The 27,642-nt window shown below is 40.2% G+C and overlaps 1 protein-coding gene across 1 annotated transcript; it reads right to left on the bottom strand.

Moving 5' to 3' along the window:
• Positions 1-20,600: 20,600 nt before the first annotated feature.
• Positions 20,601-21,044, bottom strand: LOC124620311. Its single transcript, XM_047146983.1, has one exon. It carries the CDS (start codon positions 21,042-21,044, stop codon positions 20,601-20,603), a length of 444 nt encoding a protein of 147 aa, XP_047002939.1.
• Between the last annotated feature and the right edge of the window lie 6,598 nt (positions 21,045-27,642).

Genomic DNA, 27,642 nt, shown 5'->3' with positions numbered 1-27,642 from the left:
CACTTTTAAGTCTAAACTGAAGAGTTTCCTCATGGCTCACTCCTTCTATTCTGTCGAGGAGCTCCTGGAAGAGCTAAAAAATTAAGAAAATTGCAGTGTTACATTCTTGATTTTCTTTATTTAAACTTTTGACTTGTCGCCTGAATATGTTTCTTATATTTCATTTTATCTGTTTCTACAATCTACAACTGAATATATTTCTTATATTTCATTTTATCTGTTTCTACAATAGTGTTATAATTTCATGTATTGACTCGTTCCATGACCATGGAGACTTCTCCTTAATGTGGTCCCACGGAACAATAAATAAATAAATAAATAAATAAATAAAAATAAATTAATCTTCTGCCCTTTCTTACTGACTCTGACTGGTGTTAGTTTGCTGATCTGGGCATTCCCAGGAAGAGAATCCCATAATTGGAGCCAGTCACTAGTAGATGCGGGAGGAGGGAACTGTGTGTGGGGAGGTGATGTACCCAAATATGATACATAATAAAGATATTTCTGGTGATCTAGCCACAGTCATGGCAGAATGCACTATTTTTGAGATGGTATGAAAATAATAGTACTTTTTCCAGGCTCCTCAATATGATAGGCAAGCGAAGACCTGAAGAGGTCGGATTTTACATTCTATTTTAAGGATTGGAAAGTGAGTGGGTTGTCGTCTGCAGATTCTGCGTTGTCTTTGATACTTATTTTCCTCTGACAGTGTCCTCATGGCAGGAAGGTTACTGGTCATGAAACAACACTTATATCTGTGTAGACAGATTTCTGGAGCCTCAGGGCCACAAGCTGATACCTTTGGTCTTTCCACTGTGCCTGATACCATCATGTGCCACCTTCTCCAAACAAGATCTCTACCTGCAGACAGCACTCAAATAGAGCAGTGCCCGTCTGCTTCAGCTGGTAGTTCTGAGAATTCCAGTGCCCACAAACAGGCTGACAAATGCTCACCATTGCACGCTTGGTGGCAACAGTTCGGGCCTTAGTTGTGTGCACCTGAGGGGCTGCCACTGGGTGCGATTATTATGGGATGTGACTGCTGGAATTGCAGTGACTTGCTATGATTTTTATAATGGAGACAGTCTTAGCAAGGAAGTTCACTTTACCACTCCTGTTTGACACTGCTGCTGTAGTAGACACTTGCAACAAGCAAGAAAAGGAATTAAACTGTATAACAAGAAAGGGACTGGATCACTACAGACAGTGTGGTCAGTCATGGGATTTTCTGTGTGTGTAAACCGAAATTAGAAGGGTTGTTCTGCAGCTGGACGAGTGGTAAGTCTGCTGAAACTTGTTTCTAGTTCCGTACCATTTGTACATGTTGCTGTCTGCCTCTGTTGTTGAAATGTCCTTGATTATGCACTCACCTACTAGTTCGGTTCAGTTAATTAGGTCTGGGGGGAGAATCATACGGGATGGAGTGTAAATGGCTGCACAAGAGGAACAGTATCACAGTCAGTGCCTCTAAGTGCAGGATGTCATCCCTTTGGTGTTGAATTTGCAGTTTCAAGTGCAGCCCAAAGAGGCTTAAAGAATTTCCTGTCCAGTGGCTGTAACTTGCAAATGTTACATGATGGTGTGTTCAGCACACAAATGTGATGGTTACCTGTATATTCTTTAACTGACTGCTCTTTATGAATAGTGTGGCCACCCACAATTAAGAGGGCTGGATTCATTCCTGTTGGTAGAACGTGCAGTTTAAAATGTTACAACCACTGCAAGAACATGTTCCGATTCATCCACCTGCTTTCAGGAGCTCCACCAAAAATTATTTCTCTTGAACATACCATCAATGGATTATCTTTATACCGTTTCTTCTGAGGAAAAATGAAAATTGAAAAGTGCAGGTATAAAATGGCGTGTGACATCCATTGTGGATGTTTCTGTTAAGACACTACAGTTTTGAAAAAGTGAAACACTGAGAGATGTGATCACAGTGAAATTAATACCACTGATTACAGACTTGACACTACACACATGATTAACACTACAGACCTGTGCTTGCACTATGACTGTGGCAGTTCAGTTTAGAGAAGCACCACCAACGTGCTGCCATCGGTGTCCCTAGACCTCATGATATAGAATCAAAGAGCACGTGAACATGTTGCTGGGGAATACTCTGCCACACAGTTTTTACGCAAATCTACAAAGCATCAATTGTGGGCTGCCATATGCCTGAATGTACAAATTGCCAACCAACCATATCCCACGCACGGTTGATGGGTGACATGTCAGATGAACCGACAAGCCACGGACGTGATGGCACCGTTCGTTCTTCGAAGATGAGTTGCACATTCCTTGCTACATTTAGCTGGATGTTGCCATACTAAAATATGCCACGTGGAATGGCTTGAATTAGGGCCAGTGCCTCAAGCCGTAAAACCTCCACGATTTAGTGGTAACTGCTCAGGCAGTCCTCAAAACATAGGTAATGAGCTCTTATGTTGCACACAATGGTGCCCCAGACCTTCACAATTGGCAATTGTCCACTTTGCCACTCACCATACAGTCTGCACGATTGGCTTCACAATGGTGATGTTGAAAGTGTATGCGGCCATTACTGTGAGATGCCTAATGGAACTGGTATACATATGCAGGCGAATTCTTGCCACCTCGTATTCTGTAGCACTGCCAGATTCAAGAGCTGCAACAGTTTGTCACATCTTCTCTGGTGTTATATTGTGTTGCGTTCAGTCACTACTTTGGATTTAGACCTTACTTTCACACTGTTATTAATCCTCTGTGTGGTTGTTTGTGTGAATTGTTAGTGAATGCTTGTACGTCGCAAGTGGCATTGTGGGTGTGGGGGGTGACAGATCTTAAGAACTGGAACTGTTTGCCACATTTCGCAAATGCAACTGTTGGGTATCACTGTCAAGTAATGTCCCTGGTTTCCCATCACTTAGACTTTGTGATGTGATATTCCTGACAGTGCGTCTTTCCAACATGATAGTATCTCTTTCAAAAAGTTGGTCCAACAGGTTCGACAACTCCAGATGTTTTGTACCAAAACATCTGGATTACACACCATTTCGGTAATCTCACTACCAAGCGTCATCTTCACAACACCAATAATGAACTTTCGAACAGGCCTGTGCACGGATTCATTACGAACCACTATCACCCACCACAAGTAAATGCCACAATTGTACAACGTGCATGCATGCACCATCTTCCATGCATGCACGACCTTGCAATGCATGTGACTTATCTGTTTGTCCATCTAGGGCTGCAAGTATCTCTGGTGTGTGGTAGCACTCGTTGTCTTGTGCTCCTGTTTTTCTGTGGGATACACGTGGTTAGTCAAACATGTTTAACTTTAGTCCTCACCCTTTGAAGCTTGCTCTCTCTCATGTAGGATGCTCATACCACATTTATCACAAACTCTGTTGTTACATATACTGTTATCAGACATATCCTTTGTCTGTAGTAGCCCAAGGATTGTGAGCAATTGCGCCACCTGACCCTTTGCACATGTTGTTTGTGGTTACAGGCAGGTAAAGAATAAGTGCATATCCTCATCGTTCATAAAAGTCTAGACAAAAATCATGTGCCACATGTGATGTGCTTCATAGTTCAAGTTTATGTGCTGAATCCAAAATGACGTATTTAAGAATTTCCTCCATAATGAGTATTAGCACCATAAAGTGTGTCCCGATCTACAGTATATTACCGTTATCATAATTCTAATCTTCTTTAGACAGGTAATTTTTCAAAGTACTAAGTTAGATATGGTCATCAGCCTACCACTGTGTTGCAAGCAGACCCCTATATTACATGTCTGGAGGTTGTGGAAAATGTGGCATTTCACAATCGCACGTAAATTGCTTTCTTTACAAACCTGTTCACCTCTCAAAGTCTCTTAAAAGTTATCACTGGGAGATCCTGTATCTTCTCTGGTTTGTGATAAATTTCCTTCCATCATAAAACGAACCACTTCTTTCATTCTATTTTTGGATCTTTTTTCTCTATTATCCATTCTCTCCTTAAATTTTGGTATTTAACAATCCATCCTGCAACAATAGAAGGGGGTTTAAAATGCTTTTCATAAATATGCAAATTGACAAAACAGTTGTAGTTCATTAGAACAATGTTGTGTAATTTGAGATGTAAAGAATTCTTCAATCAGGTGTGACTGCCATAATACAAAATTTTTAGGCAGAGCTCTTGAATTGTTCAAGAAATCTTCAGAATACTATTGTAGACATAAAATTTTTGTATATTTTATATATTTAGTCAACAGACGTGTAAACACACACATTATATGTGATCGTAGCCAGTGAAGTTTGCTGGGAGTGATAAATTTTTTTTTGTCGTGAACGAAATTCTCATTTCCAAGTAATGCACTCAGAACCAACACCACAAGCAGTAATACATTCTCACTCCAGAGGACAAGCATTTAAAATAGTTTGAAGTATGCTTTGTGGTTAGTATTTTCAGGAATTCAAATGTATACTCTCACCCAATGTATGGACCTGCATGATCTTCTCTACTTCAATAACGGTATACTTACAATTGCAAAAAATTGTTACCCAATTTAAATACCACAAGGTGAATTTACAGTGACATTGAAGTCTGGTACAAAACTGATACATAAAGAAAAACGCAAACAGTTATGTAAATTTTAATCACTGATTGCTCTTAACAGTTATTTATAAATTTTCTTAATGTTTGAAAATCTGTTTTTCAGACTTATCTCAATCCCAACATCGAAAAGCTCGTGATGAAGATGAGGAAGCTGTTGTTGTGCAGAGTTATGATGATATCATATTAAACTTCTTTCTGTAAAGGAGTTGCCTATCAGAGGACAATTACTTTGTAGGTCCATGTATTACTTCCATTCACAAATTGCAGGAAGTGTCATCTACAGAAGTAGCAAGTGGTCTCACAAATAAATTGAAAGCTTGGAATGGATTTAGTATATCCCTAAATTGCCCAGGTTCATCCTTCATTGTACTAATTAGGAGAATGTACTCCTCGTAATTCTTATCTGGAGAATAACTGTCATCAGAAAAATGCAGCACATTTCTCTGCTTTGTCTGTCTTTCCACATTGGAAGTTTTCTCATGAAAGTGATTTATATTTTTCAGTCCTTTCATAGATTAATTGATTTTCACCTTGCAGGCTAGTGTGCAAAGCAATCAAATGTCCTGTAATATCCAATGCAAACCGAGGTCGGCAGCCCACTCTGGATATTCTGTTTTGCGGTGATGCCTTCTTTTGATCTTTAAAAACTGATTTATAGGGATTCTCTAGTCAGAAAAACTTTTCAGGACATTTCTGCAGCTAAGCCAGCAGAGTTCACTGTGATTTGGTTTTTCATCATACTCATCCCCAATTTGAACTATAATTTTCTGAAACTATCATTGTGTCCAAAGTGGGATCTCAGATAACTGACTGTCAAGAATGTTTATCGCCAATGGTCATTCAGCTAGGAATAGGCTTTGTGTTTTGTACAAATCACAATAAAATTTTCTTAAGCTATTTGCAGTAAATAGAGAGGGTTGACATACCAGGAATATGTAAATACTGTACATGGTAAGGCAGTGAACATAGTGTTACTTCCACATTACGATTACTAACCTGGTGAGCACAATTAACGTACCAAGCTAACAAACACAAAATATACTGATGCAGTGATTAAAGAATTATTACTTGTATGCTGACAGTGCAATTAGCTGTTATCTTACATGCTAATAACCATTGTACATTATTTTGTTAACTGATAGGCCCTCATAAACAGAATAAACAGTGGATATAGTCGATTTTACAGACTGATCTCAGCACTACTCGGATCATGAAATCTTGCAAACAGAGAAATGGGTTGTCCAATAACCAATTGTGCAGTCTTTCCTTAAAAATTTGTAATGGCATGCCCTGAGTACTTCATGTTATTAATTGAAGAGTTTTAAAGTATTCACCTTGTGCTAGACACACGGTGGTGTTAATCTGTATCTTGGTACGTCATCATCCACCTTCATTCTATTGTTGTAGTATGAATTTCTACCCTAACAGAATTTTATGTTTACATGTAGTAAACAGATATATGTGTACATATTTACATTTACAACAGTCAATAGTCTGAGCCTGGTAAAAAGAGGGCGACAGTGCTCTCTGGGACTTGTTTTACACATTATGCATTACAATCTTTCCTGTATTCTGAGAATTTTGGCAGTGTAGGAGGGTGTCTTATCAAATGAGAAGGCTGTTATATCCTAGCCAGTAATGCCACCCGAGCCCGCTGCCAAAAGGTTGGCAGCATCAAAGTCCGGACGCCGTCCGCATAAGCAGCGCCAGCGAGACAGGAAATCGCCGCAAGTCTGCGCGCGCCACCGCTGGCTTCTGGCTTCTTAAGCGCTGGAGTCGCGAGCGCTAGGACAGTTCTGTATTCGCCGCTCAGTTGTATACTCGCCACCGAATTGTGTACTTGCTAGTCAGTTGTGTGTTCATCGCAGCAGAGTTGTTGTTTGTCGTCAGCCGACGTTGACCTAGCCGCTCCGACTCGAACTAGACAGATTTCTGTAGACCCGGCGCTCACTACTGTTTCTGTATCTTTGTTGATAAAGATAAGTACCGACTTTTATCTAATCAGAGTGTTTGGGTTTTCATCTTTCTGTTCACTGTTCCAGCGGACCGGTCGGCCCGCTATTAAAAGTGTGGCGGTGACTTCGTAAGCCGTTTCTACAGCGAATTGTTTGTCGCTACGAACAACGCCACAAAAAAGGCCATAAGTAATATGTGATGGCAACAGTCCAAAGTATATTAGTCTCAGGAAGTCAATACTAATCATGTCTGTAAGTTTCCAAAGCAATTAGGAGATCCTAGAAATCTTTTTCATACCTGACTAACATGTTCTTCACAGTTAAGTTTGGAATCAATATGCATTCCTAACACTTTTACAGATCTGTTTTCTACATCCTTGGGCAATCATAAAAGAAGCTGTTTTGTTTTCTCTGGATTACATAGTAATTTACTTGCTGAGAACCAGTGGAGGGCAGATTTGGGTGTTTCCTGATTACTGTTATGCAAGGCTGAGATCTTCTGACGTGAGGCGACCAGTGTTGTGTCATCTGCATAGCGTATGATTTATATAGAGAGGAGCGTCAGTTATAGTGACGATGAAGAAGAATGGTCGAAGTAATGTGTCCTGTTGAAAACCACATGAAGGGGTGTGTTTATTTTCAACTGTGACAAGCTATGTTGTATTATAAAGATATGAAGCTATTACTGCTAATTCTGGATTACATACCTCATAAAATTCTAGTTCTGTTGCCAGGATGTTGAAGGGAATGTAGACAAATGCTTTGCTCATTTCATATAACATAAGTAATTGGATATATGTAAGTAAGTGAGATATCTCAGACAATTATAAGATAAGGGTTTTTTCCCCCATTTCATCTTTTGGAAAATAAAGAGTCACCTTATATTTGCTGATAAAGCTATAGCTGCTAAGGTCAACATTTTTCCATCATTTAACAGGATATATAGTGGTTGTCTTACATTTACAAATGAAGCTTTGGCTATTGAGGTCACACAGAAATTTATTTTGAAGAATTCAGAAGGACAGTGGTGGCCAAATAAAACTCGACTTCCAACAGGCTCAAGATATACCAATACGCCGAAGCGCCTTGATAAACCATCAACGCTATGCGAAGAGTCACGTGACGACTCAGACAGTGCTAGTGTAAGTGATACGGGAGAAATTATGAAATAGCTACTACAAAAATCTGTTGCTCTGCATTAAATTTGACTATTTTCTGGAACACGCCATATTGTATCATTTACAAACTCTTGTTGTATTTGAACACGTTCAGAGTGAAAGTTCTCATACATGTATGGATACCATGTGGAAATAAAGGAGAGATGTTATCCTTCAAAAAAGTTACTGGATTCTGAAACCGAATCAATATTTTAATTGAGAGACTGTAATGATTTAATAAGTGCATTGCAAATGATAAATACGGTCGCTGTTCATGTATTAGAATACTGTATACAAATGTTACCAGTTTTGAATCAGCTGTTGAACGTGATGCTGACATTCTGACAAAAAAAGATGGAACAAATGACATACATCATATTAAATGCATTTGCAAGAATAAATTACAGTGGCAAGACGTGTCGTAGAGCTGGTACCAATAGATGTCAGAAGATGGAAGCCGAGAGGAAGTTTGAGAATTGAACTGAATCATGATATTTAATTATGTATTAGCTGTTGCTACTGCTGCTGTTACATATGACTTGTGCCCCAGAAGATATTGCAATCAGTGTTTAACAGTTCATCAAGCACAACACTGTAGAAGGATTGGAAGAGGAACAGTGATATCAGCTTAGGTGAAAACTCGATTAGTACAGGCAGGGAAGTAGCGCGTGGCCAGCAAATTACATTGTTTTGTTGGCCGACCATTGGAATCTATCTTGTGTGCTTCAGCTTTTTAGGAACATATAACATGTTTAAATTGCAGTTTGCCTGAATCAGTTTGTAGTTGGAATTGAGTTGACTGTAAAATTTTACAAGAACTCAACAAGAGTATTCATTTCTGCAGGAGACAATAAAAGTCTAGCTGAGAAACAGAGGCATACATAAGTGTTTCGTGATGCCATGTAGTCGACAGTCACTGTGACATATGACGGGAATGAAACCATGTCTCTGATGCTGGATCAACGCTGCCAATGAGAGAGGGGTGAGAAGACAATATCTTTGGAAGCAAGATGTATTGTAACATACGTCAGAATAGAAGCATAATCCTATACATATATGCATAAAAATAGCTGTATTCTGAGATCGCAAGGTAATCACAACATTGGAAATGTCAATATATTTGGAAGAAACAGCCAAATGTGACAACAATGATATAAATTTCACAGATGTGCGATGATGATGATGATGATGATGATGAGTAAAAACTAGTGGCACCCCAGATGACAGGGTTGCTATGTGAAAAATGTATAAAGGAAAACCATCTAAAAATTAATGTAAAACTTTTTTTCTTCGTTTGTTTTATTTGTCCTTACATTATCAAATTGTTAACAATGAACAAATGGCATGCATTTAGAATAGGTATTATGTTAACTTCTGAGACAGATACTATAACAGTTTGTAATTTTGATTAGTCAGAATATCCACCTCCTTATATATAAAATTCTTGTGTCACAGTGCCATACTCCTCTGAAACGACTCGATCAATCGTGATGAAATTTCACATGTATATTCGGTACATCTGAGAATCAGTCATAATCTATTTTTCATACCCCTAAGTGATAAGGATGGTCCACCCCAAAAATTTTTTTCTTATTTTTTGGACAGAACCTTTTATTTTAATTTTTTATGGTGTGGCATTACAAAATATACACACAACCCTAAATTTTCACCCTTCTGCCACCAACCCCCATTTTTTAATTGCAATTTTAGTAATTAAATAATTTTCAACCCTGGTTGATAACTGATCAATTATCACTTGATCAGTTATCCCCACCAGATGTCTTCCGATGATATTCGATTGATAGTCAATTGAAGAAAATGTACCAAAAGGGATGACTCAAATTTCCCTCTTTGAATCGACGTAACTAGACTGAGAAGTTTACCTAGGTAGCACGCATCATTTGCTAAACCAACATTTAGGCCTAGTGCACTTGCATCAACTTTTATCATATGGAAATATGTCATACAATCAAATTCTTTTAGTAGGACAAAGAAATTCCTCTGCTCTCCTTTGTCCCTCTAAAAGAATTTAATTGTACAATATTTGTACTTACAATAAAAATTGATGCGTGTGGGCTTGGCCTAATTCATAATGCTGGTGAACACGTTTCTACACAAAGTTGCCGCTATGTTTGTATGCCCATGGACAAACTGTGCATTGGCTGCAATTGTTAAATCCACGTGATCTACCGTAGAAACGCACTCCCCCCTTAGCCTTTTCTCACTCCCTATACAGCTTTCGGTTATTATTATTGTTTGTGTCACGAGCTACCACCAACAATGGCTATTGTGTTACATGTATACATTGTGTTACACATATACATTATTCTTATAGACTAGAGATAATTTATATGGCAAAACAAAATAACATATTATTCTTAAGACCTGCTATACCCAGTGAACTTCGTTCTGCCTCTGAGAAAAACTTTATTTTTTCTCAAGAATGCCCTTGAAAACAGGGGGTTGTCTTCTATTCAGGGCTGTCTTCTGATCAGGGCTGTCTTCTGATCAGGGCTGTCTTCTGATCAGGGCTGTCTTCTAATTTAAATACTGGAAGTACTTTGCATACTTTGAGGGAATTGGGAGACAGTGAAGACTGTAAACAGTCCTGGAATATGGAAGCGAATAGTGTACACATCAAATCTATTGTTTTCTTTACCATGTAATTTGAGAGCCAGTAACAGCCCATACTTAATAGTTTGATAATTCTGAGATTCTTTTAAATATAAGAAGCAACAGTCTCAACTTCTAATCATTATTAGCAAGTGTGGTGTCCCATTTTTCTGGCAAGTAATACTCCTGCTTCAGGCAGCTGATACTGTAGCGATTCTACTACTCTTCACTTATTGAAGTATAGAACCAATAGAACTATGATCCGCATCCTAGATACTCTGAAATAAACCATCTGGCAGAAAGAAATGTATGTCAATTTTTCCCCCTTTCCAAAAGTGTGCATATATCCATTACTAAGATAGTCATACTACTGGCCAATACGCAATGTCCTATAACATGGCTCAATGCATAACAGCAGAGGTTTTTCTTCATAGAAAATGGATCCATAGAGATGACATAACCCATCATCATCTGCAGAACCCATTGTCCAACTGAAGCAGGTTACTGACACACTGTCCTGTGTGGTCCTGATGCTTGAGCATTGCTTTTCTTCACCCTCTGTTATAGATAGTGAAGAAGTTTCTAAAAATATTGCACTGAGTCCCCATTTCTCCCAAATAGAGGCTTTACTACCTCAAATGGTGAAGGCATCTTCCTGCCGTATACTATACTATATGACAGGGTGAAAGCACAATATTGCTGTGTTCTTTTACAGTTATAAGCTGATACAGCATATGGGAGTCACACCTCTGTCATTTGGTTGGTGTTCACCAAAAAATGTAAAATTTGGCAATTGTAAGATGAAAATGCTGCCTTCTTCCATTTGAAGGATAGGTCTAGTCCTAAGGTTGTGAATGCTTAGCAAATTTGATAACTTTTTCATCAGATCAGACATAAAATTGATAACCTCATCTGTGATTATTGTCAGCAACATGAAATTTCAGTAGCACCTGGTATTCCATAAATGGTCAGGCAACAGCCATCCACACCGTTTTAAATTGTTTGGATGCTTCTGACAACCTTTGCAGTTGATGTCTGAATAATAAATTGAAATTGGCATGTTGTGCACACAGTATACCATTTCTAAGATCCGGCTCCTGTTCCTGATACTTGGCAAAAAGTTTTTGGTTACTCGTTGCTCAGTTGGTATTCAACCTCCATGACCTGCCGATAAATTGTCATATGCTTGCATTAGTGTTTTCCTAGAAAGCTGCAGGTACCACCATGCATGGTCCACAGTCATTCTGTGCAACAAGCCTCTGTGTGTCACAGACTGTGGTTGCTCCCTAAATTTGGCTGTCAGTGTTAGCAGAAGTTCCTTCTTTCACTCTGTAGTGCTCTTATTCATTGCTCACAGTACTCCAGCCTTTCAGCTTACTGGTGATTATCTAGTTGAAGAGTGTTTTAATCCTAGAACCCACTTCAATGCAGCATGGTCTGTCACATCTTAATAATTTCTTCCATGCCGGTAACAATGTAAGTACATTAAACCATAGATGATGGCCAGGGTCTCCTGTATAATCAAAAGCTATACTTCCTTGTTCCATCTGACGACTTTTTGGGAAACAATTAAAACAGGTGCACCATGCAGATTATCACTACATTCAATAATCCCATAAGCAACCTATTGCTCGAGCAATTCTTACATTATTGGCTGTAGATCTTTCAGGATTCTGTATGGGTTCCCATGAATTTGTTCATCACTACCCACTGGTATCATACATTGCATAGCTGTTGTTGCTGGTAATGGTCCACCACAATTTAAAAAAGTCTGAATCATCACAGTGAAGCTTTGACCACTGTTCTGTCTGTCTGCACAAAGTGAATCACCTTTTCATGTAATGTAGATGGATTGACAGTCTGCATGGGACTGTCTCCCCTTGACATAGCTAATCATCATCCTGCAGGATGTCCAAGTTTAATTCCCTGGCAGACAGACCTCATCTGAACTGAAGTTATCCACACACCTCAGGACTATACAAGCTCGACCTATTCTCTTACACTTGCTATATTACCACGCAGAAAATATACAATGTATTCATCTCTTTAGTGGATTCCAACAGCTCCACAGCACTACTTTCACTTGATGGGTCACCAAGACTATCAATTCTGTATCTGTTGGTAAAATACTGTGCAAACTGAACTTCAGTGGACACATCTGCAGTGTATTTGGTACCACCTGCATTATACTTGAAAGTTGTGACAATGTCACACTAGCAGTGGTCGTTCACAGCTGGACTGTTGCCCCATATCCAGAAAATACAGATCAAGGACAACACAGCACCCATCAGCAATGAGTGGCAGTACTTCCATCTGGTACTGAAAATTTCATACACCAACAATGAAACTGAGCCATGTTGATCCCAATGACACCACATCATTGTCTCCTACTCCACACAACCTATATCATGTAGTCGCGACATATTGCCTGGAAATGCTCGTAAAAAATACATCCAGGGTCCAGCCTCTACCAGAATAAATCTTATCAGTTTTGGCTTTTTACCTTAATGCTTAGGATTGTGTATTGTCCTTCGTAATTATGTCTGAAAATGCATCTACTGATCGATTCCATCTCTGTGACAAACCATTGAGCTTTTCTCTAGAAAGTGTCCCACTCAACTGTTTGATTAAGGAACAGGCATCTGAACAGATTATTAAAAGGCTTTAACATCTGTATTGCAATCTCTCAAGGTACATTATGTGTATCTTCGAGTTACCATTCCACCCTAACTTTGCAAACCGGCCTAATGAGATATGTGTGTATATGGTTAGTTAGGGGCTGCTTTCAGATCACGAATAAATACTGATACATTGTCGGTGAATTTATCCAAAATAAAGAGGCACCAAATTAGCTGCAACAGGATTTATAGGCATGATAATGATATTCAGTGAGGCTTTTCCCTGTACCGGCTCAGCTTGCCAACACTCATTAATGGCTATCAAAATGTCAACAGGCTCCTGTGATACTACTGCTCCTTTGCACATGTGATATTACTGCTGCATTGCAGAGTTGCTGAAAGATATAGCCATGCTACTCACACCTTAAAAAATTTGATCACTTGGTGCTTCGGTGATATTCACATTTCCATTATTTGTGCAACCTCCATTTGATAATATGGAAAATATGCTCTATCACCACAGTAAACAAACAAGCAGGGACTGACCAACATTAAAACTTATGTGTAGTACTCAAAGAAGCGTTGGCTATAGAGTGCAGCAGTGATCTGAATCTTGTCAGGCCACTGTACAGTCTAACTGGCACTGTCATTGTGCAACACAACCAGTACGCAAACTAACTGCAGCATTGACACCCAACTGAATGCCGATAGCATTAAGACATTTTTAAGCTGATGTGAATGTCCTATGGGCTAATTGTGCTTGTAACACAGAAAACATAGCCAAAACCAAGAATCACTCACAAAAGCATAGTGCTGGGCTGCGAGGTGGGGCAGAAGTTGCTTCTGATGCCAGAGGACTTCTTTTGCCAGATGTACTGTCCATGGGGCTGGACATTACATTGGGTGGGCTCAGAGGGCTGGCTGGGTTCAGGAGGCTGTCCAACCATCACACCAGTTGTGGTGAGTGGATTCCCATCTGACACCCACGGGCATTAGTGAAACAGTATTAAGACACAAAACTGTTATTTTTGATAAAGTGCAATGGTTGACTTTTCTACTCTCCAGCACAGTGGCAGGAAGTGCCCACCCAGTACACGCTGTCTGAGGTGAGTGGCAGCAGCATCAGCTCCGGCTGTGGAATGGCACCAGATCTGTCAGTCCTATGCAGCCGACACTTTGAAAGTGTGCCTCAGTTACTGGGTATATTCTGTGCAGGCTTGGTACATGAAATATTACTTACCTTCGTGTCTCATCTTTCATTTATACTGCGCAGGTTTGAGCACTTTGGTGCCTACCCCTCCCATTTTGTATGATGAATCATGGCTTTTAACCTTGAATCTAGTTTGATTAACTTGTGTGTTTTTGGCATTCAGTAACAATCAAGTCTGCAACACTAAGGTACATCCAGTTGTCGCGTGCACACTTGAGATGCCCGAATGCTGTTTTGTCACTCATGCCCTGAGAATTAATAGACAATTAATTATTGTCACACGACAGATACTTGCATCAGTATCACATTACCCAACATGAATGCCATGCGAGTTGATCTCAAAGTTAATGTCATGAGCAATGGGAAATTGCTAATTTAATAAGTGACCTTCCCATAACAAAACAAACTTAACATTTTCATGACTACAACAGCTTCTTACATCATATATGTGACAAGAATTGGGAATAGCGGGAGAATAAGTTATTGAAAAATTTTTCATCTATATTCTGGTTTATAATAATTATTGAAGAATCTTCCAAACTTTCTAAACACAAAATGAATTCCTTACTGATTGGGCTCTGATTAACTTTGAATTCTGCTCTTTCAAGAAAGAATTGAACGATGATCTACGAAGCAGTACATAATCACAATATAAAGGTTTCAAAACGTACGCTGGTCACGCCTCTGGTACTGATGTATGGACACAAAGAAATTTGTTCTGCTTTTGTCCATTATCACTCAACACATGATAAAATCTAAGATATTGGACCTACATAGTCCTGAATGGTATCACTGGAACCTTTGCGAAAATATCTGCATGCTTGCCTTGGTTAAAATGAATCTACATAAAATTCACAAATGAGGCAGTAAGATGCTGCTCACTGGACATGTTTCAAATGAGCAATGATTCCTTAGAAAAGTGACTGGTCACTTATATTCTATGTATCAGTGAGGTTAGTGACATGGAAACACTGTTAGATCATTTTAGCTGAGGTACGTATTGAATTAAACAGCCAATGTAGTGTTGGGACTCAATGGTCATAGCTCTACAAAGAAATGTGGTAAACATCTGAATTAAATACATGCATCACCTAGTCTGATCAATTCTATCTAGTAAGAGGAAGAAATTATAACTTATTCTGAATTATTGAAGCTCAGTTCTTAGAAGACTGCAGAGCTCTGCAAAATGCGGTAGACACTCACTGGTCCCAAGCAGCTTTGCCTGTCAGCCTGCCTAAGACTTTATGGGGCAATGGGAAGGAAGAGCATTGCCACCAGCTGCACATATCCCACGGGTAATGGGCCATTCTCTCACTCGAGGCAAGCTATATAAATGGCTTAGGAGCACTCCTCTTAAAATTGTTTGCAGATGATACTGATATTTGCCATCTAAGGAAGGCATCACAGTATTAAAATCAATTGCAAAATTATTTAATCTAAATATCTGTATGGTGTGAAGGATGGCAATGTGACACCCCCCCCACCCTCCCACCCCCCCCCCCCCCCAAAAAAATAAAAATAAAAAATTAATAAATAAAATAAAATAATCAAAATAAATAAATAAAAACTGGGAGGTCATTCACATGAGTACTAAAAGAAGTCTGTTAAATTTCAACTACACAGTAAACCACATAAATCTAAAGGTAGTCTGTTCTACTAGGTATGTAGGCTTTTGAGTTACGAACAACATAAATTGAAACGATAATGTTGTTTAGAAGCCAAGGCAAAGACTGCATTTTATTGCTAGAAAATTTAGTAGACACCAGAGTATTCTTGTGGTTTATGGGATCCTTATCAGATAAGACTAATTGAGTACACTGAAAAAGTTTAAAGAAGGACACTTCATTTTGTAATGTCGAGAAATGGGTGGAAGGGGGAGGTGAGGCGGAGAGAAAATCACTGATATAATAATTGTCATGGCAATCATTAAAACAAACACTTCTTTCATGGAAGTGAGATTTACATAGAAATGTGGAAATATTTGATTGACACCCATGTAAGTACGGAGAAATTACAATTCTAATAACTTAAATATATCCGTGTGGAAACTGAACTCGCTTAAGCGTTCGTCTTTCCTATGTGCCACCGGAGAGTGGAACGGTAGAGAAAAAATGTGAACATGGTTCAAAGAACCCTCTGACAAGCGTTTACTGCAGCATGTCATCGATCTACATCTACATCTACGTGACTACTATGGTGTCGTTTAGTGCAAGTTGCAGTCTCCACAATGGGTCATGCTGTTCCACAGAATCACATAGACAGCTTGACAAGTAGACAGCAGACTGGCATAGGTTGCTCCTCCAGCCTGCTCTGCTGCAGACTGAGTAACTGTAATGGAAATGAGTAGTTCCTATGGGAGGCTGCTATGTGTTCATTATGCATCTGGTCTGCTTTGTCGTCTGCTCAGCTTTCCTAAACACTCCATTATGACCCAACTTTACTTTCCAGTCGCTCTCGCTACTGTATTTCGTAGCGTCAGCATACTGCTGTTTCATCTGAGTTACACTTTCTTGCTTGATTGCGTATGGTCAACAGAATGACAGCACCTCCCTCCTAAGCTATTTTGCTCCATAGGCTTCTCAGACAGCCCAGCTCATATGGTATGCAGCAATCTGTTCCATAATCTGGACATAATTACAATATCGACCATCTCCCAAAATCGAAACTCCACTCTATTACTGCAGCTTGGCCTGCTTTCCTCTGCTTCCTGAGTTGCCAGGGAAGATGTATGAATTTTTACTGGACTGTGCCAATATATTCATTCGCGGCACAGCACTTCATAGCAGAGCACTGTCAGTATTCTAGTAGAAGACTTACATGTGTCAGATGGCTATCCATTGGTCAATATCATTTCAGTATTCAATATTTTTCAGATATAAAAGAATTTTGTATCAGATTTATTTCATTAAACACCAACAGTAAAGCTCTTCAAATTTTACAACAGGTGTTTATCTCACATGCAGAAAATGTCTGGCTTCTGCCACAGTCCCCTCGTGCCAGACATTGGAAACATTTTGTACATACAAAATCAATATTTGAGACAGGAGTTAATCCTGGCATTGATTCAGGGTTCATAATTGAGATGATTCACGAACTTGTAAAGCAAGAGTATGCATCCTGAACAATGTTAGTATTGACAGTGTCTCCACAGGAGTAGTGAGAGATTGCCAGATTCCCTTTCTTTGTATTGTGAAGTGGATCACCTCCTCTCTGCTACTGGGGCCAATGTAATATTCAGACATAGTGTGTATGGAATTCTGCTGAAGTGAGGTTGTTGTCTGATCTAAACCAACATCAGAATGGAGGTGAGTCATTCAACTCGTAAAATCAAAATGTGATGGCAAAACATCCAGATTTGTGTATGTAACCAACCAGATCAGGTAATGTACCATGACCTACATCTACATCTACATTTATACTCTGCAAGCCACCCAACGGTGTGTGGCGGAGGGCACTTTACATGCCACTGTCATTACCTCCCTTTCCCGTTCCAGTCATGTACGGTTCGCAAGAAGAATGACAGCCAGAAAGCCTCCATGTGCACTCGAATCTCTCTAATTTTACATTTGTGATCTTCTCAGGATGTCTAAGTAGGGGGAAGCAATATATTCGATACCTCATCCAGAAATGCACCCTCACAAAACCTGGACAGCAAGCTACACCACGATGCAGAGCGCCTCTCTTGCAAAGTCTGCCACTTCAGTTTGTTAAACATCTCCGTAATGCTATCACACTTACCAAATAATCCTGTGACAAAATGCGCCACTCTTTGTTGGATCTTCTCTATCTCCTCTGTCAACCCGACCTGGTACGTATCCACACTGATGAGCAATAATCAAGTATAGGTCGAACGAGTGTTTTAATAGCCACCTCCTTTGTTGATGGACTACATTTCCTAAGGACTCTCCCAATGAATCTCAACCTGGCACCCACCTTACCAGCAATTAGTTTTATATGATCATTCCACTTCAAACTGTTCCATGTGCATACTCCCAGATATTTTACAGAAGTAACTGCTACCAGTATTTGTCCCGCTATCATATAATTATACAATAAAGGATCTTCCTTTCTATGTATTCACAATACATTACATTTGTCTGTGTTAAGGGTCAGTTGCCACTCCCTGCACCAAGTGCCTATCCGCTGCAGATCTTCCTGCATTTCGCTACAATTTTCTAATGCTGCAACTTCTCTGTATACTACAGCATTATCCGCGAAAAGCCGCATGGAACTTCCGACACTATCTACTAGGTCATTTATATATATTGTGAAAAGCAGTGGTCCCATAACACTCCCCTGTGGTACACCAGAGGGTACTTTACTGTCTGTAGATGTCTCTCCATTGAGATCAACATGCTGTGTCCTGTTTGATAAAAACTCTTCAATCCAGCCACACACCTGGTCTGATATTCCATAGGCTCTTACTTTGTTTATCAGGCGACGCTGTGGAACTGTATCGAATGCCTTCCAGAAGTCAAGGAAAATTGCATCTACCTGGGAGCCTGTATATGACCAGTCTGAAGTCATGGAAAATGGCATCTACCTGGGAGCCTGTATTTAATATTTTCTGGGTGTCATGAACAAATGAAGCGAGTTGTGTCTCACATGATCGCTGTTTCCGGAATCCATGTTGATTCCTACAGAGTAGATTCTGGGTTTCCAGAAATGACACACCAGAGCAAAAAACATGTTCTAAAATTCTACAACAGGTCGATGTCAGAGATATAGGCTTATATTTTTGCGCATCTGCTCGACGACCCTTTTTGAAAACTGGAACTACTTGTGCTCTTTTCCAATCATTTGGACCTCATGTTGTGGCAGTTCCTGGATTGAACCATGACTGAAGTGTATAGAAGAGATGCACCACATGGTGTTGGGCAGATGTGTATGCTCTGGATAGAAATTAGTGGTCAGTATTTCTGTATCATACTTCCGTACTGAGATCTTTGTGGCAGTATCAATTGTAGGTATCTCATGAACAGCATTGACCAAATTATTTGAATAGCCCGAAAGGACAGGCATAACAGTGTCATGGTACATGCCGCCTGTAGCATTTGTGTGTGGTAGCTGAGCAATTGATGTAGCAGAATGATACAAGAATAGGATATATGTTGCTAATGTTGAGGTGTCAAGTAGGAACGGAGTGCATCTCCTTATGCTATGTGGTAAGATACTTAAACCAAACAGCATAGAATTATTATAAACATTATTTCCTGATTTTGATGACATGTAATGTTGATTTAGCATGTAACTTCATCTAAAATTGGCGTTCATGGTACTTTTGGCTTTCAACAAGCTCAAAGAAAGATTTTATTGCCGTAATGAAACATTTTCTGAAAGTAACAGTCTGTTGTCACTAACTAGATTAGTTGAATGTTTCCAATGATCTCTTTTATAGTATTCTCCTCTATTGTAATATTGATTTATCATTTGGAGGTCTGGAGACAATGACATCTTTGATATATTGAACAACTTCAATAGTGTCCTTGTATGGAAGATACTTCAAGAGCTGAACTACTAGTCATGAAGATATGCATGATGCCATCCTTTCTGCATTGTCATCTACTTACACTAAAGTGCATTTTGGTAACCTGGTGTGTTACTGTTAAGTCAGTCTTTTGGTATTAACAAATGGCATGATAGAGAAACTTTCTAATTTTCAAAATATTACATAATAAAATGCCTCTGTCAGTGTACTCGCTCCAGTAAGATTTCAACAGATGTGTGTTCAAGGAAACCCACATGCTCTTGCTGTTACCTGCTGGATTCAGAAAATGTTTTATTTAATATTTTTACACTATATTATAAGTCACAGCTACAAAAAACATTGCAAATTGTTTGACAGCTTTGATGATACTCTGAAGCAACTGACTAGTCTTAACTGTGTAGTAATTTTGATAAACTGGTTGCTTATACAACCCATGATTGTAGCAACCTGAATGTTGGAATGTGGATCTAATGTCATGAAGGACAAGACTTCAGATGCATGGAGGAATTTTATTGCAGACCTAAAGATGTCGTACATTCTCTTCTTCTTCTTCTTCTTCTTCTTCTTCTTCTTCTTCTTCTTTACTGTCACCTTGTCCCACGTCACATAGGGTTGGCGTTGGTCTTCTGGATCCTTCTCCCGCATAGTACTCTATCCATTGCCTCTTCCTTCTTCCATCCTTTCCCCCTTAGGTCCCCGGATATCTTATCCTTCCACCTCATCTTCAGTCTTCCTCTCCTTCTTGCTCCTTCAATCTTTATATCTTGAACTATGTTTCTGATATACTCTTCCCCTTTTCTCTGTAAGTGTCTGTACCTCATTAGTCTGCTCTCTTGTATCTTTTTCCTCATGGGTCCACTTTCACAGCTCCTCTAACAAATTCATTTCTAATCCTGTTCTTCCTTGTTAGCCCACACATCCACCTCAGCATCTTCATTTCCACCACTTCCATCTTCCTTTCCTGGGCTACTATGATTGGCCATGTCTCTGCCCGTATATCATAGGAGGCCTTACCACCGACTTGTACACTTTCCCTTTCAACCCAATGCTCACCTTCTTGTCACACAACACTCCACTTATTTTCCTCCAGTTGTTCCAACCACATTTTATTTGGTGTTGTATCTTGCTTTCTAGTCCTCTATTGCTCTGTATGTACAACCCCAGGTATTTAAATTTGCAGACCGATTTCAGCTCATCATCCTGGATCTTGCAAGACCTCATCTGGACGTCCTTCAGTGCTAAATATTCTGACTTTGTCCTGCTGATTTTCATCCCTCTTTCTTCTGGTGCCTTCCTCCAATCCTCCAGCATTTCCTCAAGTCTGTCAATGCTCTGCTCACAAAGAACCACATCATCCGCAAACATCATGTTCCATGGCACCTCCTTCTTCACTTCTTTCACCAGCACATCCATAATCAGATCAAAGAGATAGGGACTAGGCACAGATCATTGATGTTACCTTACTTTTACTGGAAACTCCTTTGTCATGCCCACACTACTTTTCACCTGCATCATTGCTCCTCTGTACTTTTCCTTCACTAACCTCACATACTTCTCTGGCATGTACTGCTCTCCCATGCCAAGAAGGACTGATTATTCTAAACCAATTTGCATTCAGTGGATGCAAAACATCTGCAACATCATTTATGCATTCTTTTATCAACTCGGCATTAGAAAATAATTTTTCAGCTCTTGCTGTGTCAAGTGCAACTTTATAACTTCCAAGTACCAATGGGCTGTCACTGCTGTCATTCAGAAAAGTTGAAATCTGTGCTCCTAAAGTACTACATCAATTAGATGAGAGGTGTACTAAAAGAAAACTGTAAAACTCTTATGATCCTAACAATACACCAGATTCATCAGGTGTCATCTGATTGCTCTTTTGACTCAATTAATTTTGCCACCTATTTAGAGTTCAAAAGTAAGCAGTACTCATCCATGAGAAATGTGTTCCAATTTCATTCTGTATCAAACTTTGTTACTGTGCACAAACAAAAACTGGCACTCCTGTTACTTTTTAAATGTTGTCACATTTCCAGTTGTCTATTATTTTGATTGGCAAAAGTAAGAAATTGAAATTGTGCATAGCCTCTGAACAGAGAGACAGAGAGTCAGAGAGACAAAGAGACACACACACACAGAGAGAGAGAGAGAGAGAGAGAGAGAGAGAGAGAGAGAGATCATGAGCAAGCACGGGTGCATGCTCGAGTGGGGGAAGGGACTGGACTGGGAGGTTCTTCTGATTAAGGGTCATGAGAATTGAGTAGAATGAAGTCCAGGCAGGGGCAAGCTAGAAGGTCTGTGTCTACTACTGAGAACATAAGTAGCCATTTTGTTCAGAATATCAGGAGACGGTTTTGCAAACAGCTCACGGTGCATATTTATGTGTTCAGTCATCAGTCTGCTTGGAACATTTCCCAGAAGTGGTCTTCACTGGATAGCTTGAAGATATTGTTTTCTTGATGTACCGTAGGCCTTCTAGCATATATCCATTCCAGTTCTTTCTTTAGATAGGTAAATTTCAGAGATCAGTGTTGAAAACAATGAAGATAATGCGTAACCTTAAACCAAACAAATTTCTTTATTCCTTTAAACAATGTAGTAATCACCTGCTTTGTATAATCTTTTATTTGTACCAACATACATTTCAGAATTTAACCCATCTTCAACTAGTGTAATACATACTTAAATTATCAGTTGGCACATCATTACAGAAATTAACTTCAAATTGGGAGCTGCAGCTGCCCCATTCAAAATAACAAATTTGTTTATCTATTATATTTAAAGAGCTGTATATCTACAGTATATTACTCTTTAGATGCACTTACTTTCTGTTCTGCATACTGTTGCTCCTAATTTCTCCATTAAAAGTATGGCACAACACATTTTATTTGTATGATGCACAAACACAGGAACATTGCCATGTTGCCAACTGATAAAAGTGACAATAGATATAATTTTTTGATACAAACAAAGTACACCTTCTTAATAAATACTGAAATTACTGTGCTGTCTTTTGGCTTACATATAAATGTTATTAATTTTAAAATTAAACTTAAAAATTGTAGGTAAAATATATGGCCTGCTGGATTGATGTTTATGATGAATAAAGACAGGAAATCTGATTGGATGAGATATATGGTATTTTATTCATTATCAGTATTTGGGCTGTGGTTGTATAAGTAAATTATGGAAGTTTCATGGAAACATTCTAAATGACCAGAGTTATCCAACAAAATGTCATTTGAGGATGCACATTTGTGATATTAGATTCAAATTTCTTAGAGTAGGTTCATTCTTTCACCTATATTGACCAGGTGAAGTATTAGTAGATTGTGTGGTATGTCTGTAACCTGCTGTCACTCTTCAGTTGCACACAAGGAAACTGTGGATTTGCTTAACCTTCTTTGAAAAACATTATAGTGACATACACGCAGTTACCTTGAACTGTTCATTGGTAACACCTGCCATGAGCAAGATGGTGGAACAGCCGATTTGTACAGGAAATGACAACAGTGTTTTAGTTTTGATGGTGGGAGAGATAAAAGTTTTGTTTTAACATAGCATCCTGTACCATAGTAGATATCATTGTTTGAATCTGTGTTGTTCTACTAAAACTCAGTTTCTGCACATTAACCCATACTAAATGATTTAACATAAAGGTTTATCATTAATATATTACAGCAGATGTGGTCTGTGTATTATCAAAACTTTTTGAATGGTATGTATCGACTGCAGTGATCTTCTTATTGACGACCAGATGCCTTTGAAATGGGTGCACATAGAAATAGATGTCAAAGTCTGTGAATGTCACTTTGTTCCAGGTCATATACGTGAACAGTGAATGATTTACAAGTATGACCCCAAATAACAGTGAGGAATCACTGTAGTTTGTACTGCCTGGAAGGATATTTTCTTTTTATGACTCTTGTTAGCACCATCTTTGTACTCCTCAGAATAGCTTAGTCTATTTTGGAAATAACGCCATAACAGTCAGGGCTTTAACTTTGTTTCAAACAAATTTCAGTATAAATCTCTTCAGAAATTCTTCTAGTCCACTGATGTCTCCTCTGTTTGATAAAGTTTATCTGTGATAAAGTTCCCACATCTTTTTACCTGCTTATAGGTTACCAAAAATTTTTGACATAACTCAATTTACTTTTCAGAAACCAAGAACTTCTATAAATATGGCAAATCATTTGCTGGCCATTCTTTTTGCAGCTCCACTGCACACAGTCTGTACTTCTCTGTTATGAGCAATAAGGGTCGTAACTACACCACGCTTGCAACGACTTGTAGTGCTGGCTACAAATTAGTTTGCCAACACCACTTGGCAACATTGTCCTCATGGTCCATAAGGACAAGGTTACAGGGATGAATTCATTCACATACTGCAGTTGACAAAGCTGAGCTCAGAAAACTTTAAGATATTATAAAAGCTTTTACAAAAATATTGTTTTGGGTGATGGTACATGACCCCCTTGACACCCCTTTGGATCTGCTCCATTCAGAACCATCTCTACAGGAAGTTTATTAATGGGGTTTACATAACTACATCCTTGTCACAACCTATGCCTAACAGGTGGGGAGACATCAGTTACATAGACATCAGGCTGTGATAAGAGTCAAAAATTGAAGTGGCAGTACGCTGCAATAGCAGAAGCAGAAGAAAGGGTCATCTACTCAACATAGTAATTTGTGAGTGTGTGTCATCAGTACCGTAATTCCACATTTTATACATAAATGCTTCTCCTTTAAACTAATTTTTCATGCACCATTCCAAAGCAGTCTAGAGTTCACAAGCTCGCTTACTTTTTCTCATATAACAGGTAACCTATTATTCTAACTCTAATTTACATAATTATTATATATAAAAACAAAGATGAGGTGACTTACCGAACAAAAGCGCTGGCAGGTCGATAGACACACAAACAAACACAAACATACACACAAAATTCAAGCTTTCGCAACAAACTGTTGCCTCATCAGGAAAGAGGGAAGGAGAGGGGAAGACGAAAGGAAGTGGGTTTTAAGAGAGAGGGTAAGGAGTCATTCCAATCCCGGGAGCGGAAAGACTTACCTTAGGGGGAAAAAAGGACAGGTATACACTCGCACACATGCACATATCCATCCACACATACAGACACAAGCAGACATATTTAAAGACAAAGAGTTTGGGCAGAGATGTCAGTCGAGGCAGAAGTGTAGAGGCAAAGAAGTTGTTGAAAGACAGGTGAGGTATGAGTGGCGGCAACTTGAAATTAGCGGAGATTGAGGCCTGGCGGATGACGAGAAGAGAGGATATACTGAAGGGCAAGTTCCCAGCTCCGGAGTTCGGATAGGTTGGTGTTGGTGGGAAGTATCCAGATAACCCGGACGGTGTAACACTGTGCCAAGATGTGCTGGCTGTGCACCAAGGCATGTTTAGCCACAGGGTGATCCTCATTACCAACAAACACTGTCTGCCTGTGTCCATTCATGCGAATGGACAGTTTGTTGCTGGTCATTCCCACATAGAATGCATCACAATGTAGGCAGGTCAGTTGGTAAATCACGTGGGTGCTTTCACACGTGGCTCTGCCTCTGATCGTGTACACCTTCTGGGTTACAGGACTGGAGTAGGTGGTGGTGGGAGGGTGCATGGGACAGGTTTTGCATCGGGGGCGGTTACAAGGATAGGAGCCAGAGGGTAGGGAAGGTGGTTTGGGGATTTCATAGGGATGAACTAACAGGTTACGAAGGTTAGGTGGACGGCGGAAAGACACTCTTGGCGGAGTGAGGAGGATTTCATGAAGGATGGATCTCATTTCAGGGCAGGATTTGAGGAAATCGTATCCCTGCTGGAGAGCCACATTCAGAGTCTGGTCCAGTCCCGGAAAGTATCCTGTCACAAGTGGGGCACTTTTGTGGTTCTTCTGTGGGGGATTCTGGGTTTGAGGGAACGAGGAAGTGGCTCTGGTTATTTGCTTCTGTACCAGGTCGGGAGGGTAGTTGCGGGATGCGAAAGCTGTTTTCAAGTTGTTGGTGTAATGATTCAGGGATTCCGGACTGGAGCAGATTCGTTTGCCACGAAGACCTAGGCTGTAGGGAAGGGACCGTTTGATGTGGAATGGGTGGCAGCTGTCATAATGGAGGTACTGTTGCTTGTTGGTGGGTTTGATGTGGACGGACGTGTGAAGTTGGCCATTGGACAGGTGGAGGTCAACGTCAAGGAAAGTGGCATGGGATTTGGAGTAGGACCATGTGAAACTGATGGAACCAAAGGAGTTGAGGTTGGAGAGGAAATTCTGGAGTTCTTCTTCACTGTGAGTCCAGATCATGAAGATGTCATCAATAAATCTGTACCAAACTTTGGGTTGGCAGACTTGGGTAACCAAGAAGGTTTCCTCTAAGCGACCCATGAATAGGTTGGCGTACGAGGGGGCCATCCTGGTGCCCATGGCTGTTCCCTTTAATTGTTGGTATGTCTGGCCCTCAAAAGTGAAGAAGTTGTGGGTCAGGATGAAGCTGGCTAAGGTGATGAGGAAAGAGGTTTTAGGTAGGGTGGCAGGTGATCGGCGTGAAAGGAAATGCTCCATCGCAGCGAGGCCCTGGACGTGTGGAATATTTGTGTATAAGGACGTGGCATCAATGGTTACAAGGATGGTTTCCGGGGGTAACAGATTGGGTAAGGATTCCAGGCGTTCAAGGAAGTGGTTGGTGTCCTTGATGAAGAATGGGAGACTGCATGTAATGGGTTGAAGGTGTTGATCTACGTAGGCAGAGATACGTTCTGTGGGGGCTTGGTAACCAGCTACAATGGGGCGGCCGGGTTGATTGGGTTTGTGGATTTTAGGAAGAAGGTAGAAGGTAGGGGTGCGGGGTGTCGGTGGGGTCAGGAGGTTGATGGAGTCAGGTGAAAGGTTTTGCAGGGGGCCTAAGGTTCTGAGGATTCCTTGAAGCTCCGCCTGGACATCGGGAATGGGGTTACCTTGGCAAACTTTGTATGTGGTGTTGTCTGAAAGCTGACGCAGTCCCTCAGCCACATACTCCCGACGATCAAGTACCACGATCGTGGAACACTTGTCCGCCGGAAGAATGACGATGGATCGGTCAGCCTTCAGATCACGGATAGCCTGGGCTTCAGCAGTGGTGATGTTGGGTGTAGGATTAAGGTTTTTTAAGAAGGATTGAGATGCAAGGCTGGAAGTCAGAAATTCCTGGAAGGTTTGGAGAGGGTGATTTTGAGGAAGAGGAGGTGGGTCCCGCTGTGACGGAGGATGGAACTGTTCCAGGCAGGGTTCAATTTGGATGGTGTCTTGAGGAGTCGGATCATTAGGAGTAGGATTAGGATCATTTTTCTTCATGGCAAAGTGATACTTCCAGCAGAGAGTACGAGTGTAGGACAGTAAATCTTTGACGAGGGCTGTTTGGTTGAATCTGGGAGTGGGGCTGAAGGTGAGGCCTTTGGATAGGACAGAGGTTTCGGATTGGGAGAGAGGTTTGGAGGAAAGGTTAACTACTGAATTAGGGTGTTGTGGTTCCAGATTGTGTTGATTGGAATTTTGAGGTTTTGGAGGGAGTGGAGCTGGAAGTGGGAGATTGAGTAGATGGGAGAGACTGGGTTTGTGTGCAATGAGAGGAGGTTGAGGTTTGCTGGAAAGGTTGTGAAGGGTGAGTGAGTTGCCTTTCCGGAGGTGGGAAACCAGGAGATTGGATAGTTTTTTGAGGTGGAGGGTGGCATGCTGTTCTAATTTACGGTTGGCCTGTAGGAGGATGCTCTGAACAGCCGGTGTGGATGTGGGAGAGGAAAGATTAAGGACTTTTATTAAGGATAGGAGTTGACGGGTGTGTTCATTGGCTGAGTTGATGTGTAGGTGAAGGATTAGGTGGGTGAGGGCAATGGATTGTTCAGTTTGGAACTGGTATAGGGACTGATGGAAGGAAGGGTTGCAGCCAGAGATGGGAACTTTGAGTGTGAGGCCTTTGGGGGTAATGCCAAAGGTCAGACAAGCCTGAGAAAATAAAATAT

This window comes from Schistocerca americana, chromosome 6 (assembly GCF_021461395.2).
Source record: "Schistocerca americana isolate TAMUIC-IGC-003095 chromosome 6, iqSchAmer2.1, whole genome shotgun sequence".
In the NCBI taxonomy this organism is placed as follows: Eukaryota; Metazoa; Arthropoda; class Insecta; order Orthoptera; family Acrididae; genus Schistocerca; species Schistocerca americana.
Note: the sequence above shows the minus strand (reverse complement) of the source record. Positions and strands in the feature narration are given on the sequence as shown.